The sequence below is a fragment of the Cervus canadensis genome, chromosome 1, assembly GCF_019320065.1.
Source record: "Cervus canadensis isolate Bull #8, Minnesota chromosome 1, ASM1932006v1, whole genome shotgun sequence".
NCBI lineage: Eukaryota > Metazoa > Chordata > Mammalia > Artiodactyla > Cervidae > Cervus > Cervus canadensis.
Window position 1 is genome coordinate 116,982,710 of NC_057386.1, and position 18,343 is coordinate 117,001,052.

The 18,343-nt window shown below is 39.6% G+C and overlaps 1 protein-coding gene across 1 annotated transcript in view; it reads left to right on the forward strand.

Moving 5' to 3' along the window:
* SPPL3 (signal peptide peptidase like 3) overlaps positions 1–18,343 on the forward strand; it is a 95,455-nt gene that overhangs the window by 69,441 nt on the left and 7,671 nt on the right. The window contains exons 3-6 of the mRNA XM_043438911.1: positions 11,025–11,113; positions 12,905–13,024; positions 13,832–13,910; positions 14,807–14,919. Of these exons, the coding sequence (XP_043294846.1) occupies positions 11,025–11,113; positions 12,905–13,024; positions 13,832–13,910; positions 14,807–14,919 (401 nt within the window). The remainder of the gene's footprint in view (positions 1–11,024; positions 11,114–12,904; positions 13,025–13,831; positions 13,911–14,806; positions 14,920–18,343) is intronic.

Below are 18,343 nucleotides of genomic sequence, written 5' to 3' on the forward strand. Positions count from 1 at the left end.
ACTATACTCCAGCCTCATTCAGGTGACCTGCACACTGGATAATCTTTCCATTATTGCACATTGTTGCCTCTTCATTGCTGGTGGCACTTTATGGACCCACTCATTGATATGTTTGTAACCTTTTACAGTTCTGTTGAAGCTCTCCTGAGGTTCTCAGAGTCTCCATTTTTTGCCAAGTCTAAAAACGTTTCTTCTCAGTCTTCATCCTTGCTAAGCCTTGATGGTTTTACCACCGCTTCTTACTGCAGATTTCTCCTCCCTTGGCCTCTGCTTTCATGTAGCCTTCCATATAGGACTTGCACAAGAAATGCCTCTTGAATTTGATTAGCCCTATCCATATTGTCTCTCCCGATGCCCAGCCAAATGTTCTTACCTCTTCTGATTTAGGACCATAAAAAATACATTATTTGCTTATTTAAATAATACATTTTATTTAGAGCTCTGAAGACATGGAGAAAATCATAAAACACAAGGTGAAAGGTTTGTGCACTGTACTGGTTATTTTCCCCCAGGCTTTCACATTTCTAAGTACAGAGGGGAGAACTGTGCCAAATAAAACTAGATTTTAAAACCCCAAACAAATCCTCAATCTAAGAGCCCTTATATTTGCCATCCCTTGGCTGAGCTCTGCTTGCTAGACTTCCTGTGTTACTTCAAGATGACACCTGATCTCCTTAATCTTTCCAGCTGCTCGGGGGGGAGAAAATAGCATAATTACTCATGTAATAAGTATTTCCCCACAGCCTTTGACAAACCAACAGGAAAACATTAATGGAGGTGCAGGGGAGGTGAAAAGGGCCATTCAGATGGGCAGAGGGACTTAGGAATCACAGTGTGAGATGGTTTAGAATTTTTTAGGCAGCTTATTACTGTCAGGACACTTGAGTTCTGTCCCCACATGAATCACAGACAAAAGAACAGCAGGTTTGAAGCAGATCTAAAAGGAAATCAAAAGGAAGATATACTTTATAATTGATAAAAAGGTAATACGTAAATATAATACAGATGCATCTCTTTATGTTTATGTAAAGTTACTATACAAGGGAACAGTGGAACTTTATTATAGAGTAACTACTACCTTTTTTTAAGGCAAGCACCTCCCTGTGCTTTCTTTCATTTCGAGGGTAGTTTATTTGCTTATACTCAAACCTACTCTAGGAAGACAGTGCAGAGATGATAAGGAATGTACTTTATATGATTTTTTTGACCTTCATACCAAATGCATGTAACTGTAAAGTTAGACCAGGTTAGCCAAAATAAGTCTTATTATGGTTCATAAACCAACTCACCATGAGCCATGCTCTGTAGGGCCACCCAGGATGGACAGGGTCATGGTGGAGAGTTCTGACAAAACATGGTCCACTGGAAAGGGGAATGGCAAACCACCTCTGTATTCTTGCCTTGAGAACCCCATGAACACTGTGAAAAGGCAAAAAGATAGGACACTGAAAGATGAACTCCCCGGGTCGGTAGGTGCCCAATATGCTACTGGAGATCACTGGAGAAATAACTCCAGAAAGAATAAAGAGACGGAGCCAAAGCAAAAACAACACCCAGCTGTGGGTGTGACTGGTGATGGAAGTAAAGTCCGATGCTGTAAAGAGCAGTATTGCATAGGAACCTGGAATGCTAGGTCCATGAATCAAGGCAAATTGGAAGTGGTCAAACAGGAGATGGCAAGAGTGAACATCAACATTTTAGGAATCAGCAAACTAAAATGGACTGGAATGGGTGAATTTAACTCAGATGACCATTACATCTACTACGATGGGCAAGAATCCCTTAGAAGAAATGGAGTAGCCATCATAGTCAACAAAAGAGTCTGAAATGCAGTACTTGGATGCAGTCTCAAAAACGACAGAATGATCTCTGTTCATTTCCAAGGCAAACCAGTCAGTATCACAGTAATCCAAGTCTGTGCCCTGACCAGTAACGCTGAAGAAGCTGAAGTTGAACGGTTCTATGAAGACTTACAAGACCTTCTGGAACTAATACTCAAAAAATATATCCTTTTCATTATAGGGGACTGGAATACAGAAGGAGGAAGTCAAGAGATACCTGGAGTAAAAAGCAAGTTTGGCCTTGGGAGTACAAAATGAAGCAGGGCAAAGGCTAACAGAGTTTTGCCAAGAGAACGCACTGGTCATAGCAAACACCCTCTTCCAACAACACAAGAGAAGACTCTACACATGGACATCACCAGATAGTCAACACCAAAAGCAGATTGATAATATTCTTTGCAGCCAAAGATGGAGAAACTTTATTCAGTCAGCAAAAACAAGACTAGGAGCTGACTGTGGCTCAGATCATGAACTCCTTATTGCAGAATTCAGACTTAAATTGAATAAAGTAGGGAAAACCACTAGACCATTCAGGTATGACCTAAATCAAATCCCTTACAATTATACAGTGAAAGTGACAAACAGATTCAAGGGATTAGATCTGATAGAGTGCCTGAGGAACTATGGACGGGGGTTTGTGACATTGTACAGGATGCAGGGGTCAAGACCATCCCCAAGAAAAAGAAATGCAAAAAGGCAAAATGGTTGTCTGAGGAGGCCTTACAAATAGCTGAGAAGAGGAGAGAAGCAAAAGGCAAAGGAGAAAAGGAAAGATATACCCAATTTGAATGCAGAGTTCCAGAGAACAGCAAGGAGAGATAAGAAAGCCTTCCTCAGTGATCAGTGCAAAGAAATAGAGGAAAACAATAGAATGGGAAAGACTAGTGATCTCTTCAAGAAAATCAGAGATACCAAGGGAACATTTCATGCAAAGATGGGCACAATAAAGGACAGAAATATCCTTGATTTTTAATATTTCTAATATCCTTGACCTAATATCAAGAAGAGGTGGTAGGAATACACAGAAGAGCTATACAAAAAAGGTCTTACTATACTACAAAGCCACAGTCATCAAGACAGTATGGTACTGGCACAAAGACAGAAATATAGATCAATGGAACAGAATAGAAAGCCCAGAGATAAATCCACGAACCTATGGACACCTTATCTTCGACACAGGAGGCAAGGATATACAATGGAAAAAAGACAACCTCTTTAACAAGTGGTGCTGGGAAAACTGGTCAACCACTTGTAAAAGAATGAAACTAGAACACTTTCTAACACCATACACAAAAATAAACTCAAAATGGATTAAAGATCTAAATGTAAGACCAGAAACTATAAAACTCCTAGAGGAGAACATAGGCAAAACACTCTCCGACATAAATCACAGCAGGATCCTCTATGACCCACCTCCCAGAATATTGGAAATAAAAGCAAAAATAAACAAATGGGACCTAATGAAACTTAAAAGCTTTTTCACAACAAAGGAAACTATAAGCAAGGTGAAAAGACAGCCCTCAGATTGGGAGAAAATAATAGCAAATGAAGCAACAAAGGATTAATCTCAAAAATATCCAAGCAACTCCTGCAGCTCCATTCCAGAAAAATAAATGACCCAATCAAAAAATGGCCCAAAGAACGAAACAGACATTTCTCCAAAGAAGACATACAGATGGCTAAAACAAACACATGAAAAGATGCTCAACATCACTCATCATCAGAGAAATGCAAATCAAAACCACAATGAGGTACCATTACACGCCAGTCAGGATGACTGCTATCCAAAAGTCTACAAGCAACAAATGCTGGAGAGGGTGTGGAGAAAAGGGAACCCTCTTACACTGTTGGTGGGAATGCAAACTAGTACAGCTGCTATGGAGAACAGTGTGGAGATTTCTTTAAAAACTGGAAATAGAACTGCCATATGACCCAGCAATCCCACTTTTGGGCATACACACTGAGGAAACCAGATCTGAAAAAGACACATGCACCCCAATGTTCATCGCAGCACTGTTTATAATAGCCAGGACATGGAAGCAACCTAGATGCCCATCAGCAGATGAATGGATAAGGAAGCTGTGGTACATATACACCATGGAATATTACTCAGCCATTAAAAAGAATTCACTTGAATCAGTTCTAATGAGATGGATGAAACTGGAGCCCATTATACAGAGTGAAGTAAGCCAGAAAGGTAAAGACCATTACAGTATACTAACACATATATATGGAATTTAGAAAGATGGTAACGATAACCCTATATGCAAAACAGAAAAAGAGACACAGATATACAGAACAGACTTTTGGACTCTGTGGGAGAAGGCGAGGGTGGGATGTTTCGAGAGAACAGCATCGAAACATGTATATTATCTATGGTGAAACAGATCACCAGCCCAGGTTGGATGCATGAGACAAGTGCTCGGGCTTGGTGCACTGGGAAGACCCAGAGGGATCAGGTAGAGAGGGAGATGGGAGGGGGGATCGGGATGCGAAATACATGTAACTCCATGGCTGATTCATGTCAATGTATGACAAAACCCACTACAATATTGTAAAGTGATTAGCCTCCAACTAATAAAAATAAATGAAAAAAAGAAATTAAAAAATAAAAACAAAAAAGGTCTTAATGACCCAGATGATCTCGATGGTGTGATCACTCATCTAGAGCCAGAGATGCTGGAGTCCAAAGTCAAGCAGGCCTTGGGAAGCATCACTATGAACAAAGCTGGTGGCATGATGGAATTACAGCTGAGCTATTTCACCTAAAAGATGATGCTGTGAAAGTGCTACACTCAATATGCCAGCAAGTTTGGAAAACTCAGCAGCGGCCACAGGACTGGAAAAGGTCAGTTTTCATTCCAATCCCAAAGAAAGGCAATGTCAAAGAATGTTCTACTACTGCATAATTGTACTCATTTCACACGCTAGCAAAGTAATGCTCAAAATTCTCCAAGCCAGGCTTCAACAGTACATGAACCGTTAACTTTCAGATGTTGAAACTGGATTAAGAAAAGGCAGAGGAACCAGAGATCAAATTGCCAAACTTGGATCACAGAAAAAGCGAGAGAATTCCAGAAAAACATCTATTTCTGCTTTATTGATTATGCCAAAGCCTTTGACTGTGTGGATCACAACAAACTGTGGAAAATTCTTCAAGAGATGGGAATACGAGACCACCTGACCTCCCTTCTGAGAAATCTGTATGCAGGTCGGGAAGCAACAGTTAGAACTGGACATGGAACAACAAACTGCTTCCAAATAGGGAAAGGAGTACATCAAGGTTGGATATTGTCATCCTCCTTATTTAACTCGTAGGCAGAGTACATCATGCGAAATGCTGGGCTGGATGAAGCACTAGCTGGAATCAAGATTGCCAGGAGAAATATCAATAACCTCAGATATGCAGATGACACCCCCGTAGTGGCAGAAAGCGAAGAACTACTAAAGAGCCTCTTGATGAAAGTGAAAGAGGAGAGTGAAAAAGTTGGCTTAAAGCTCAGCATTCAGAAAACTAAGATCATGGCATCTGGTCTCATCACTTCATGGCAAATAGATGGGGAAACAATGGAAACAGTGGCAGACTTTATTTTCTTGGGCTCCAAAATCACTCCAGATGGTGACTGCAGCCATGAAATTAAAAGATGCTTGCTCCTTGGAAGAAAAGTTATGGTCATAGATAGCATATTAAAAAGCAGAGACATTACTTGCCAACAAAGGTCCGTCTAGTCAAAGCATGGTTTTTCCAGTAGTTGTGTATGGATGTGACAGTTGGACTATATAAAGAAAGCTGAGTGCCGAAGAATTGATGCTTTTGAACTGTGGTGTTGGAGAAAAATCTGGAGAGTCCCTTGGACTGCAAGGAGATCAAACCAGTCAATCCAAAAGGAAACCATTCTAATTTTTTTAGGAACACACATTTAGCTTACAGCAGAGTTCAGCCATATAGTGTTTACCTTGACCAAGTGAATGCTCCCTTTCATTTTGCTTCCTTCCAATATTAGAATGGTCAAAAAACATGGTATTCTTAAAATACTAAAATAAAAATTCCATTTTGCCTTTCTTCTCCAGTATTCATAATTGTATTCCATTATCAGAATTCAAACAGGTGAACAAGTATAACTTTCAGTAAATGTATTCTCAGCTCCCTTTTGCTTCCTGCAATTGTCAATTGTTTATTTTCACTCTGCCCTGTTCAAAAGTATTTCAGACCATTAAGTTTTTACAAGCTGTGATGAGATAAGGTAACAGAATGGGGCCAAAGAAAAGGTACGGGTGGGAAACAAAGTGAAGCCAAAAACAAGCCCAGAGATGCCTCCCATGGCGGGCGCGCCCCCCTGGTGGTCCACGGCACACGGTAAGCTTTCCAGCAGCCAGCTCTCAGAAGAGAGGAGGAAACTTAACACTTCACAGTGTCCTGATAAAAGACCAGATTGTGCGGGTGAGTTAGTTATTCTTGCTTTTAAGGTCAGACATAGGTTTATCCCAGAGACCCTCAGAAAGAAGATGCAACATTTTATTTCATAGCATTTCATAACAGACATTGGTTGTTTTGTTGACTGAATTATAGTGCTCTTCAATATAACCTGGTGGCATTTCATGAAATTAGATTTCAGCAAAAGCAGTTTTGCCAAAATTGAGGAGACACAACCAGTAGCAGAAAGTTGTCTAGATTGCTAGCTTACTGTGATCTAATGGTATCCAGAGAAATCAATGGGTTATTAGTTCTTCAACTGATTATTGATCTTGTGATAACCGTGGGCAGTGGTCCAGACATGTACTCTATGGCTGGCTGAATATAGGCCTCTTTGTCTTAACAGTTCTCACGGCACATTTGCATTTTTATCACAACCTAAGAGCCTGAAACGGCCTAACTATAAGCCCACATTTCCCCTTGTCCCGAGCAAGCAGTGACTTTCCCAGAAAATCCCCTGTAATTCAATCTAGTACCTAAAGATACTAAATGTTGATTTCCTTAAGTTCTATTCTTTACAGCTTAACTCAGTTTTAGCCTGAAAGAACATTTAGAGCAAATATCACTAGATCTCCACCTCCACCTCAATAAAACCTTAGTAAAGCACTCAGAGAATGTTAAACTACTTCCTGATGTAGTATCTGAATCAAACTATTGGGTTGGCAAAAAATTTGTTAGTTTTTCCATAAGATGTTATGGGAAAACCCAAATGAACTTTTTGGCTGACCCAATACATTGAAGTGACCCAAAAATGCACAGTGGGATTTGTACTTGTATGTCAACTTAAATTTGAAGAATGTTGATCAGTTGTCATTCTTTCTGACACTATTTATTTGGCAGACTCAGTTGTTGGTTATACCCCACCCAGTTCAAGATCAAAACTGTATCATCTTCCTGTAAAAGGTTACTTTTCTTGTTGTTTGTCTCTCCTAAGGCAGGAATTGAGCCAAAAATGATATCAGATCGAGTTAACTATTCTTGGCTTTTTTAAAATAGTTTTTTAAGTTATTTTTGGCTGTGCTGGGTCTTCATTGCTTTTGAGGGCTTTCTCTCTGCAGCAAGCGGGGCCTACTGCTTATTGCTGTGTGCTGGCTTCTCATTACGGTGGCTTTTCCTTGGAGCACAGGTTTACGGTGCATGGGCTCAGCAGTTGCGGTTCCCGGGCCCTAGAGCGCTGGCTCAGTAGTTGCGGCTCCCGGGCCTTAGAGCGCTGGCTCAGTAGTTGTGGCTCCTGGGCTTAGCTGCTCCTTGGCATGTGGGACCTTCCTGGTCCAGGAATTGAACTTGTGTCTCCTGCATTGGCAGGTGGGTTCTTAATCCACTGTGCCACCGGGAAGTCCCTATTTTCTTTTTTTTTTTTAATGAAAAGGAGTTGTATGTATTGATGTGGAAATATATCCTTGGCATACTATCGAATGAAGATTAGTTTGTGAAATGACAGCTGTGCAGTGTGGGTAACCATTACTGGACCCGTCACAGTAGCCTGGGATCTGTTAAACCTAGGTCCATGGATCTTGTTTTAGAAAGCTGGAATACATGTATCTTCATGTTTGAGCAAATATATGGGTCCTCACAGCCTTATTTAGCCAGACTTCAGTTTTGTGTAATAGCGACCCATGGTAATGTTTGACAGGGCAAGGCCAAAAAAAAAAAAAAGAAGAAAAATTTAATACAATGTTAAATACAAAAGGTTGTTTTTTTTTTTTAATTTAAAATTCTTTATAGAAGATAATGGATTGTATAAGCAAAAATAATAATATAGTATGGTATTCATAAGCATGACATGTAAAAATGCACGGTAATAATAGTACAGGTGTTAAGAGGGAAATAAACATAAACTGTTGTCAGGTTTTAATACTATAAATGAAGTACTGCCATATAACTTGAAGGTAGGCTGTGTTGATTAAAGATGTACACTATAAACTTTACCACAGCCAGTAAAATAAAAGAACAAAGAGTTATAGCTAATAAGACAACAAAGGAAATAAAAGTCATTAAAAAATACTGTAACAAAATACTGAAACAAAAAGTAACACTCTTCAGTGTAGCAAACAAGACATCAAGAAGGAATTGGAAAATATTTTGAATTAAAGTGAAAACCTACAAAATTTATGGCCTGCTGCAAAAGCAAAGGGAATCGTAGCTCCAAATACCTGGGTTAGATAGAGGAGAAAGTTTCAATGACTTAGACCTTTCACCATTTCTGACTAAACTAGGGAAATGGAGCACATTAAACGGTATTCAGTAGACAGAAGGAAGGAATAAAGATCAAAGCCAAAGTAAATCAAATAGATTTTCTCTGTGGAGAAAAATGGCTGAAACTAAAAGCTGATTAAAAAAAAAATAATAAAGTCGGTAACCCTCTAGCCAGACTAACCTGAGGGAAAAAAGAAGAGAGACTTAATATCAGGGACAAGAGGTGATATTACTAGAGTGTACAGATATTAAAAGGATAATAAGGGATGACCATAAATAACTTTATGCCAATAAATTTGATGACTTAGATGAAATGGATAAATTTTTTGATTTATCTGTAAGTGACAGTCTATACACAAGGTCACTCAAGAAGAAACAGGTAGCCTGAACAGGCCTGTGCTCACTAAAGAAACTTAAAATTGCCACAGTGTTTCCGCAGTGGCTGCAGCGGTTGGCAGCCCCACCTGCAGGGGGTGACGTTTCACAGCCTTGCTGACCTTGGTGGTTATCTGACGCTTTGGTCGCAGCCCTCCTAATTGGTATGTAGTGGTACCTCATTGTGATTTTGACTTGTATTTCCCTGATCAATAGTGTTGTTTAAGAACTTTTCATGTTCTCACTGGCCATTTGCTTATCTTCTTTGGCAAGAGATATATTCACTATCCGCCCACTTTTTATTTGGGTTGTCTTTCTATTATTGAATTGGAGGAGTTCTTTCTATATTCTAAACGTAAGGTCCTTCTCAGATACATAAGAGCACATATTTTATCCCATCTTTTGGGGTTCTCTCTCTTTTTTTTTTAAAGTATTCCTTGGCACTCACAAGGTTTTTAATTTTAAGTCCAATTTATCAATTTTTCAGTTGTGTTTTTTGGTGTCATAGATAAGAATCCACTGCCAAATCCAAGGTCACAAATATTTTGTCCCAAGTTTTATAGTTTTAGCTCTCAAATTATCTAAATTTAAATTAATTAAAATGAAATGGAATGCAGAATTCAGTCCTTCAGTTGCACTCACACATTTCAAGTGTTCATGGGCTCATGTCTACCAAATAGGTCAATGCAGGGTACAGGGCATTTCCACCATCACAGGAAGTTCTTTCGGACGCACAGATACTTTAAATGAAGGCAGTAGTAGAAAATGAGCTAAGGACTTGAACAGTTCAAACAAAGAGAAAGAAATGGGCAAGGTCAGTACATAAAATTGTTTAGTGGTTAAAGGATTCTAAATTAGGACATGTACAGCATTTTTAGTTCCCCAGATTGAATATGTCTACTTTCTTCAGGTCTGACTCAGAAATAGTACCGATGAGCCCTGCATGCCCCATTTAAAATTTCAGATCTACCCTCTCCATTCCCTGCCTTTTTCCTTAGCTGTTACCATTAACATACCATATACAGTATTTAATTTTTCTTGTTTATTGTCAGTCTCCCCACTCTTCAAATATAAAATCCATGAGAGCCTGTTTTTCTCTCTACTTGTTGTCTCTCCAGTAGCTAAAACACTCTCGGATACAGCAGTAACTCAATACATGTTACTGTTGAGGGAGAGCTGATACGGTGAAGAGAAACAAGTGCTCTTGATAGCTTACGGTGTACGATGTTAAATTCATGATCTCCGAAGATTTAGCTTTGGGACCAGGGACCAGGCTTGATCACTCAAGACCTTTGGTGTAGCAGAGTTTTATTAAAGTGAAAAAGGGACAGAGAAATCTTCTGACACAGACATCAGAAGGGGGACGGAGAGTACCCCGTCCCTAGTCTTAGCAAGGCCTTACATACTTTCTACCAGACCTACTACAACATACATCTTAAGTTAACAAGATTAGAACTAACAATAGAAAGGTCTTACCAGACCCACTCTCACAGTATACAAGTTTTAAAATAACAAGATTAGTCAGAAGGTTCTTTTTAAGGAGAAACAAATTCTCGAGCAAGATATGTTGTTATATAGTCATTGGTACAGAGTTTAAGGGAAAACATACATCCTTGGGCAAGATGAGTTGTTTTGTTGTGCAATCATCAGCTCTGGGCTTAAAAAAGTGTTTGTCCTTTTCTCCTCCTTGAGAACTCCAGACCCCTGTCTCCTCCTTAAGAGCCCCAGACCCCTTTCTCCTTGGGGACCCCAGACTTCTTATCAGACTGCCTAGGAATTGACTCTCACTCTCCTGCACTGCTCTGAGAGTAAATTGATCCACCTTTTTGGAAGCAGTTGTGTGGTATGTAGAAGTTTCAAAATTGTGCTTGCCTTTTGACCCAGTATTTCTCCTTCCTAGGTACTTACCATAAGGAAATAATTAAAGATGTGCACAGAGATACGGCCACGGTGGAATGCTTTTATCTGCTGTCAGGAAAACTCTTGAACTAGCATGGAGACCTGCTTTGCAGAGCTGTTCAAAAGAAATCTTCCTTTCTTTCCTAGTGCTTTAACATTTAAAACTATGTCTCATTACCCACTTTTCTGGTCTAGTTCTTTCTTGAAACTAAAACTTACCTATACAATTTTCCCCACAGGTCCCTTAATATGGACTTTGAAAACCAAGATAAGGAGAAAGACAGTAACAGTTCTTCTGGGTCTTTCAATGGCAACAGCACCAATAATAGTAAGGCATTTTTTGACAATTAACTGTCTACATGTAGTAGTCTTAATTTGATTCTTTCTATAACCCCAATTGATAATTTACTGGGTTTAAGAATTACAGTTGGTATAATAATACAGTTGAATCTTTATGGTATAATTTGTTAAAGTTTTATGTTCTGAATCTGAGCTACAGATTTCTTGTGAAGTCCCTTTAATTCATGCCTCAAACCTTGCAGCCAATATTCTTTATTTCCTTAAAGACAAGCAAGATAGAGATCTGTCTGATTGTAACTTCATTTAAGTCCTTTGGTGAGATTGTTAATTTTGTAGGCGTTGATCATAAATTCACTTAGTGACTCTTAAAGATAGCTACTTGCAGTACCTGTAGAACTGTTGTATCTCTTCTGGTACTTCAGACATTGAAGGATGTTTGCTTTGAAGAAACAGAGGTATGCTATATGGCAAGTGTTCAGCAGCATTATTCATAATAGCCAAAAAGTAGAAGCAACTCAAAGATCAGTAAACTAGTTAATGGGATAAGCAGCATACAGTATGTCCAGCAATAGAATGCTTACTATTCGGTATTAAAAAGAATAAATTACTGAAACATGCTCCAGCATAGATACACAGCAGAACATTGTTAAGTAAAAAAGGCCAGATAGAAAAACAGTGTATTTTAAGAATCCAATTATATGAAATTTCCAAAAAGACAAATATAGAGAGACAGAAAGTAGATTAGTGGTTTCCTGGGGCAAGGGATGGGAAGGAGAATTAACAGTTAACTGGCATGAGGGATCTTCTTGAGATGAGGACATTCTAAGACTAGGTTATGGTGATCCTTTCACACTTGGTGCATGCCAAGTCGCTTCAGTCGAGTCCAGCTCTTTGTGACCTTATGGACTGTAATCTGCCAGGCTCCTCTGTCCATGGGACTCTCCAGGCAAGAGTACTGGAGTGGGTTACCGTTTCCTCCTCCAGGGGATCTTCTGGACCCTAGGATCAGACCACGGTCTCTTATGTGTCCTGCATTTGCAGGCGGATTCTTTACCACTAGTGCCACCTGGGTAGCTTCACACTTGATAATTTACCAAAAAAAATACTGAATTACTTAATACGGGTAAATTTTATGGTATGTGAATTGTACTAGAAAGTTGGTAATGCTTATTATAGAAAGTACTAAATTAGAAATAAGGAGAGTTGATAATATTAAGGGATCAATATTAAGTACCTACCATTCATTTGACATTTATTAAGATATTTTGAAAGATGCAAAAAGAGTTAGTACTCAAGCTGTCCCATAGACAGTGTGGCCAGAATACTCCCAAGGTGTTAGTAAAGTGCTGAAACAGCAAATGCCTTTTCCCCTGGACCTCGAGCAGGTGCTTTTTCTTATGGCCCTTTACCATAGCCTCAGAGCCCTTCTGAACCAGCGTCTGCTGTCAGGTCAGAGTAAGCATCAGTGGTGAAGTCATTTTGACATCCATGTACAAAGAGACTGGAGAGAAACACAAGCCAAGATGGGCAACAGTAGGTTGCGTTAGTAAGGGCTTCTCCTGGAGAAGGTGGATTTGCTGTGAAACGTGATCTCGGATCACTGGACGAGCATGGTGTACAGGCGCAGAGCAGGAGGTGAGCACCTGCCCCGGTGAAGGGAGCTCGCAGTCTCGTTTCCTAGGAAGGAGCCCGAGGGCCTAGGTATTCTGTATCATATGTGCCAGTCCCTAGAGCTGTCTGCACTTTGATGAGTTAATGTATTTAAGTCCATGGGCGCAGAGCCTGTTACGTAAACTTAATATGCCCCTTTCTCTTTCAGGTATCCAGACCATTGACTCTACCCAGGCCCTGTTCCTTCCAATTGGAGCATCTGTCTCTCTCCTAGTAATGTTCTTCTTCTTTGACTCAGTTCAAGTAGTTTTTACAATATGTACAGCAGGTAAATGAGTTCTGCTATCTAGTCTTAACCTTAAAAGGAAATTTTTTAACATTTTTAAAAATCACCGTTCAAAAATTAAGGTTTATACACCACCCCATGCAAGTTTTTCTTCCTAAGTCGTCTTTCTCTCCAAGTTTGTCTTTTTCTCCCCCCACCCCTCCCTGAACCACTTGATACCTCTGTCATCAGTTCCAACTCGCCAACTCAGTCTGGACGAAAGGCTAGGGGTTAAAAACTCAAGAACTTTGTGGCACCAGAGCAGAATTGCTCTGGCTGTGACTCCTTGTCTGATAAGTTACCAGAAGGTCCAGTTTGGTAGAGTGGTTGTTGGCAACCCTTACGTATGCATGTTTCTGCAGATGGAAACACTGAGAGCTAATCACAGTAATTGGACTGTCAGCTGTCTGATCAGTTTTCAAGATGATTGATGGTGGACGTGTATCAATATAAAACACCAAAATGCTAGCCTTCAATGTTTTAAAGTAATTAGCCTCCAATTAAATTAATTTTAAAAATGCTAGCTTTGTTAGATCATATTCTGGCCCCGCTGTTTATCATTTCTTGTTGAGATAGACAAGAAAGAAAACCTCCCAATGCTACCCCTACCTCAAATCAGGTATGCAAAGAGGTTATCTGTGTAATGCTAAAGAAAGATACTTTCCTTTTCTCTAGTTAATTAATAATATTGTATACACTTGTTGAGGAAAGTATTGTAGGCAATAATTATTTCCGTAAGTCATGCCATTTTTCTTATGATTAGTGAAACATTAAACAACAAAATATTAACCATACATTTTCTTTCTGTAGTTCTTGCAACGATAGCTTTTGCTTTTCTTCTTCTCCCGATGTGCCAGTATTTAACAAGGCCTTGTTCACCTCAGAACAAGTAAGGACTTGGGATTTTCCTCTAAACTATTAAGTGTGTATGTTTTTTTTTCTTCGTACTTGATAGCAATATTAAGAGTACATTTTCTGATATTGACTGAAGCACGAAAATGCCAGAAGACTAGAAAATGAAATGTTTGATTTTTTAAAACTGGAAAATAGTACTTCTTTTCGCACCTTCTCATAGCAGAGGAAATCTAAACAAATCTTAGGAAGTCAGTCATTGCAGTGTGCTTCCTTGCTTAGATTATTTAAAGATGAGCAGTTTTTTTTTTTTATCCCTTTACTAGTTAATAGAATATGAAAATAGTGCTTGACTCAGACATTCTTTCCTTTTGTCACTGATGACCTAGAATATATACTAGCCACTTAGGTTTAATTCTAGTGTTCGCAACTTAACTCCTAAAGCTATTGCTTCATGGAAACAAAATGCTGTGCTAATGGAGATGTTGTATGTTCTTAGGAAATCAGTTGCTTCTGGTGGCTAATTTTCCCAGGAATTAGTGATAACCAAATAGGTGGACTATCTTAATTTTATTCATCTTTGGTTAATGAATTGAATTGTTGACTTTCCTCATTTTGTTTTCCTCATAAGAATTAGAAATTTCTCTGTATTTAGATTTTTCAAATATTGATATTATCACTTTAAACTTCTCAATACTCATGTTGGTATCTGGGATAAAAGGTACATTATCTAATGGGTTTAGCAATGTAATCCTCCTGAACTTTCTGTAGTTTCTTCCAAAGAAATGTGGGTATTTTGGATTTCTGGGTATCTCGGTATTGCCTGCTATTTTAATCTGGCCATCATAAATTGTGATCATGGAGAACCAAAGGAGGGTTTGCTTACTGAACATAATTTACTGTCTATTAGTCCAATCAATGTGTGTTTTCCAGGATTTCCTTTGGTTGCTGTGGACGTTTCACTGCTGCTGAGTTACTGTCATTCTCTCTGTCTGTCATGCTCGTCCTCATCTGGGTTCTCACTGGCCATTGGCTTCTCATGGATGGTAAGTAACTACTGGGTGACAAGTTGAAATTGTAATTTCATTTATGGTTAAATTTGTCCTCTCTTCCTCTACTTTCTGTGTTTTAGTAATATATTACTTCTGATTACCTTGAATTATTAGGTCTCCAGAGATAGTGTTTTGTATCAGTTTTAACCCATACTCTTTATTTTCTAATAACAGCTTTTTTGAGATGTAATTCACATATCATACAATTTATATATTTAAAGTGTACAATTCAGTCATTTTTAGTATGTTCAGGGTGGGGCAGCCACCACTTTAGAGCATTTTCACACCCACACTCCAAAACCCACAGCCATTAGCAGTCACTTCCCCGTTCCCCCACCCCAGCCCCAGATATCCCCTAATTTACTTTGCGTTTCAGTGAATTTGTCTCTTTTGGACATTTTGCATAAATGATATCATATATGACCTTTTCTGTCTCTTCTTTTACTTAGCATACTGTTTTCAAGGTTCATCCATGTTGTGCTATACATCAGTACTTCTCTGTTCCTTTTTATGGCCAGATATTGTTTAATTTTATAGATGCATCAATTTTATTTATCCATTCATTAGTTGTTTTCACTTTTTTGACTGTGAATAATGCTACTGTGAGAAATGGAGTACAAATTTTTGTACTTTCTTAATATAAATAGGATTATACTGTAATATAATATCCATATTATATATAAATATGAGGAATATATAATAGTGTATTGATATAAATACATGTCTATATCATTATATACAGGGTAATAGTAGCTAACATTGAGCTGCTGAGTGTTTTACATGGATTTTTCTCATGAAATCCTGAAAACAACTATTTGAATTAGGTACTGTTGTTCTTATTTTACAGAAGAGGAAATAAGTTCAGAGAAGTGACTTTTAGTCTCTTCTTAAGACCCTGTAACCATCTTTGCCTCCTTTTTCATTCATTCCTTCTGTCATTTTCACAGTTCACTTTACTAATCTCATGAGATTTTATCTAACTGCCTTGCCCCACGAAGTCTGTTCACCCTTTCCTTTCTTTCGGTGTTTCAGAAGGGAAGGAAGTTGAAATACTACAGTCAGTTTTTTGCTGTTTTAGCTCATCTATGTCGTAATGTGTATCAACAGTGTGTAAAGAATTTTTTAAAGGGAGGAGTTTGGAAAGCAGAGATATGGGTGTGGGTGGCACTTCTTCCTCTGACCCATTCCAAGCAACTACAGGGCTAACCCAGACCTTGGAACAGAGCTCTCTGAAGGCACTGCCAGGTCCGAGGGGCTCCCCTTCTTGCCAGGCACCATATCCCTGCAGCTGAGAGGACGGCACGCCTGCAGCGGGGCTGCCCTCGGTGCTGTCTCAGCGCAGAGCAGGGTGTGCCTGTGCAGAAACGGCACGGGGCTTCTGTGGGGTGGCTCTACACACCTGTGCACGTGTTCACATCCGCAGAACTGCACATCTAAAGCCAAACTGCTATTTCTGCCGGTGATAATCTGTAAAACGTTAAATATACGTACTTATGATTTTATATAATTTGTTTGTATATATTTGAGGCTGTCCAAGTGCGGGTCGGAAAAGAATTTCCAGACACAGAGCATCTCAGAAGGGAAGGAGTTTATTAAGAACAAAGAGCAGAGATACTGTGAGCACAATGGGCAGACCTCTGGACAGACCAGGGAGAGTTGACAGTATTCGTGAGTTAATAGCCAATTTTTATAGCCTGAAGACAAAAGTAACTTCCTGCCGGAGGGCTGGCATTAGGTGACAGGTTGGGGCGCTATAGGGTGTTTACTAGAGTGGGCATCTTTGCCTAATTGGGCGTCAGGAAGCCTGACAGTGATGATCAGGGGCTTTTGGCAACGGTCACAAAGGGGCTCAATTAGCTTTGGAGGTGACTTTGGTTCTGGGCTCTGCTTCTGCAGCCGTGGTACGAGGCCTCGCACCTGTGGCCTAAACATGACTCTGCATACTTGCTGTCATACTTGTTGTTGAGTGCTTTTTTTTTTTTTTTAAATAGTGCCTACCATAGACCAAGTATGGGAACTCAAAAGCAGTTCCTTGAGGTTGCAGATCAAGTTACCGTTTAGACTTACATACAGACCTTTAAATGACTCAGTAGGAAGTCAGAGTCTCAATCACCAGGCCCAGTCTGTGTAGTGATGGACTGATCTCTTGACCTGCTTGGTCTCTTGTGGTAGTGCCGTATAGTGCCTGATTTTTTAAAAAAATTAACTGTGATCATTTGCTTCAGTTCTTGAATATCCACTGCGCATATAAATATGCATTCTGAAGTGTAGTGTTTAGAATTTCTAAGTGGTTTATTGAACTGCTAAATTTCCCAGATTCAAGTATCTGTGCTTTGAGTATCCTTGTGGATTGGTGGTTGATAACTTAAGTGCTTCTGAAGGTTGATAAAGAATTAAGTTGAGAAGAAGAAATTCCATCCAAAGTCGCCACAGGGCTTGGCCAGATTACAGCAGAAGGGTAAGAACTGTTTTGTAGCGACTAGAAGTTAGTAGTAGTGTAGCCATTAACTTGCATTTGACTTTTCCTGACATTAACTCCTGATTCCTGCCAAGGGCTGATGGTTAACCAGAAGCAGTATTGAAATTGAGCATGTAGTTGATTTTGAAAGACTTTAATAGAACCTAATTGCGCTTTAAAATATGTATTGTAGAAAATTAAGGAGTGTTGGTCCTGTTAATGATTGGAGTAGTGTCAGTCAGTCAGTCTCACAGCTGCTTTTGTGATTATGGCCCTTTGATCTCATCTAGTCCAGTGCTTCCTGATGAGGAAGCAAACAGACATTTCTCCTCTACTGCTTCTGAACAAAAACTTGATATAAATGTTGGTTAGTTGGTTAAAATCTAAACTGGATTATTTCAGTCCCCTCTAAAGTGACAATTTGGATGATTGTTAGCTACATATTAAGAGAAAATGTTCTATGATGATGTCCTTAAATGACAGAGCCCGTTCCCATAAATGGCACCCCTAAGTTCATTTACACAGAGGAGAGCTCCAAGCACTGCAGTCTGACCTAGACTCTGGAAGCCACAGTCACCTACCTGGGACTGGTTAGTCTCCATTCTGGCACTCAGAATTGGGGCGGTGATGGTGATGCTTAAACAACCTTGGAGCCTCTAGCCCCTGGGTAGTCTGAGGCTCGCTGTAATCCCACTCCAGACTGTCGGTGGCCCTGCTTCCATGGAACTAGAGCTTCCCAGGTGATTCAGTGATAGAGAATCCGCCTGCCAGCACAGGAGACATGAGTTTGATCCCTGGGTTGGGAAGATCCCCTGAAGAAAGAAATGGCAGCCCACTCCAGTATTCTTGCCTGGGAAATCCCATGGACAGAGGAGGCTGACAGGCTACAGTCCATGGGGCCACAAAGGTGTTGGACACGACTGAGTGACTAAACAACAACCAGACACACACAATACTGGT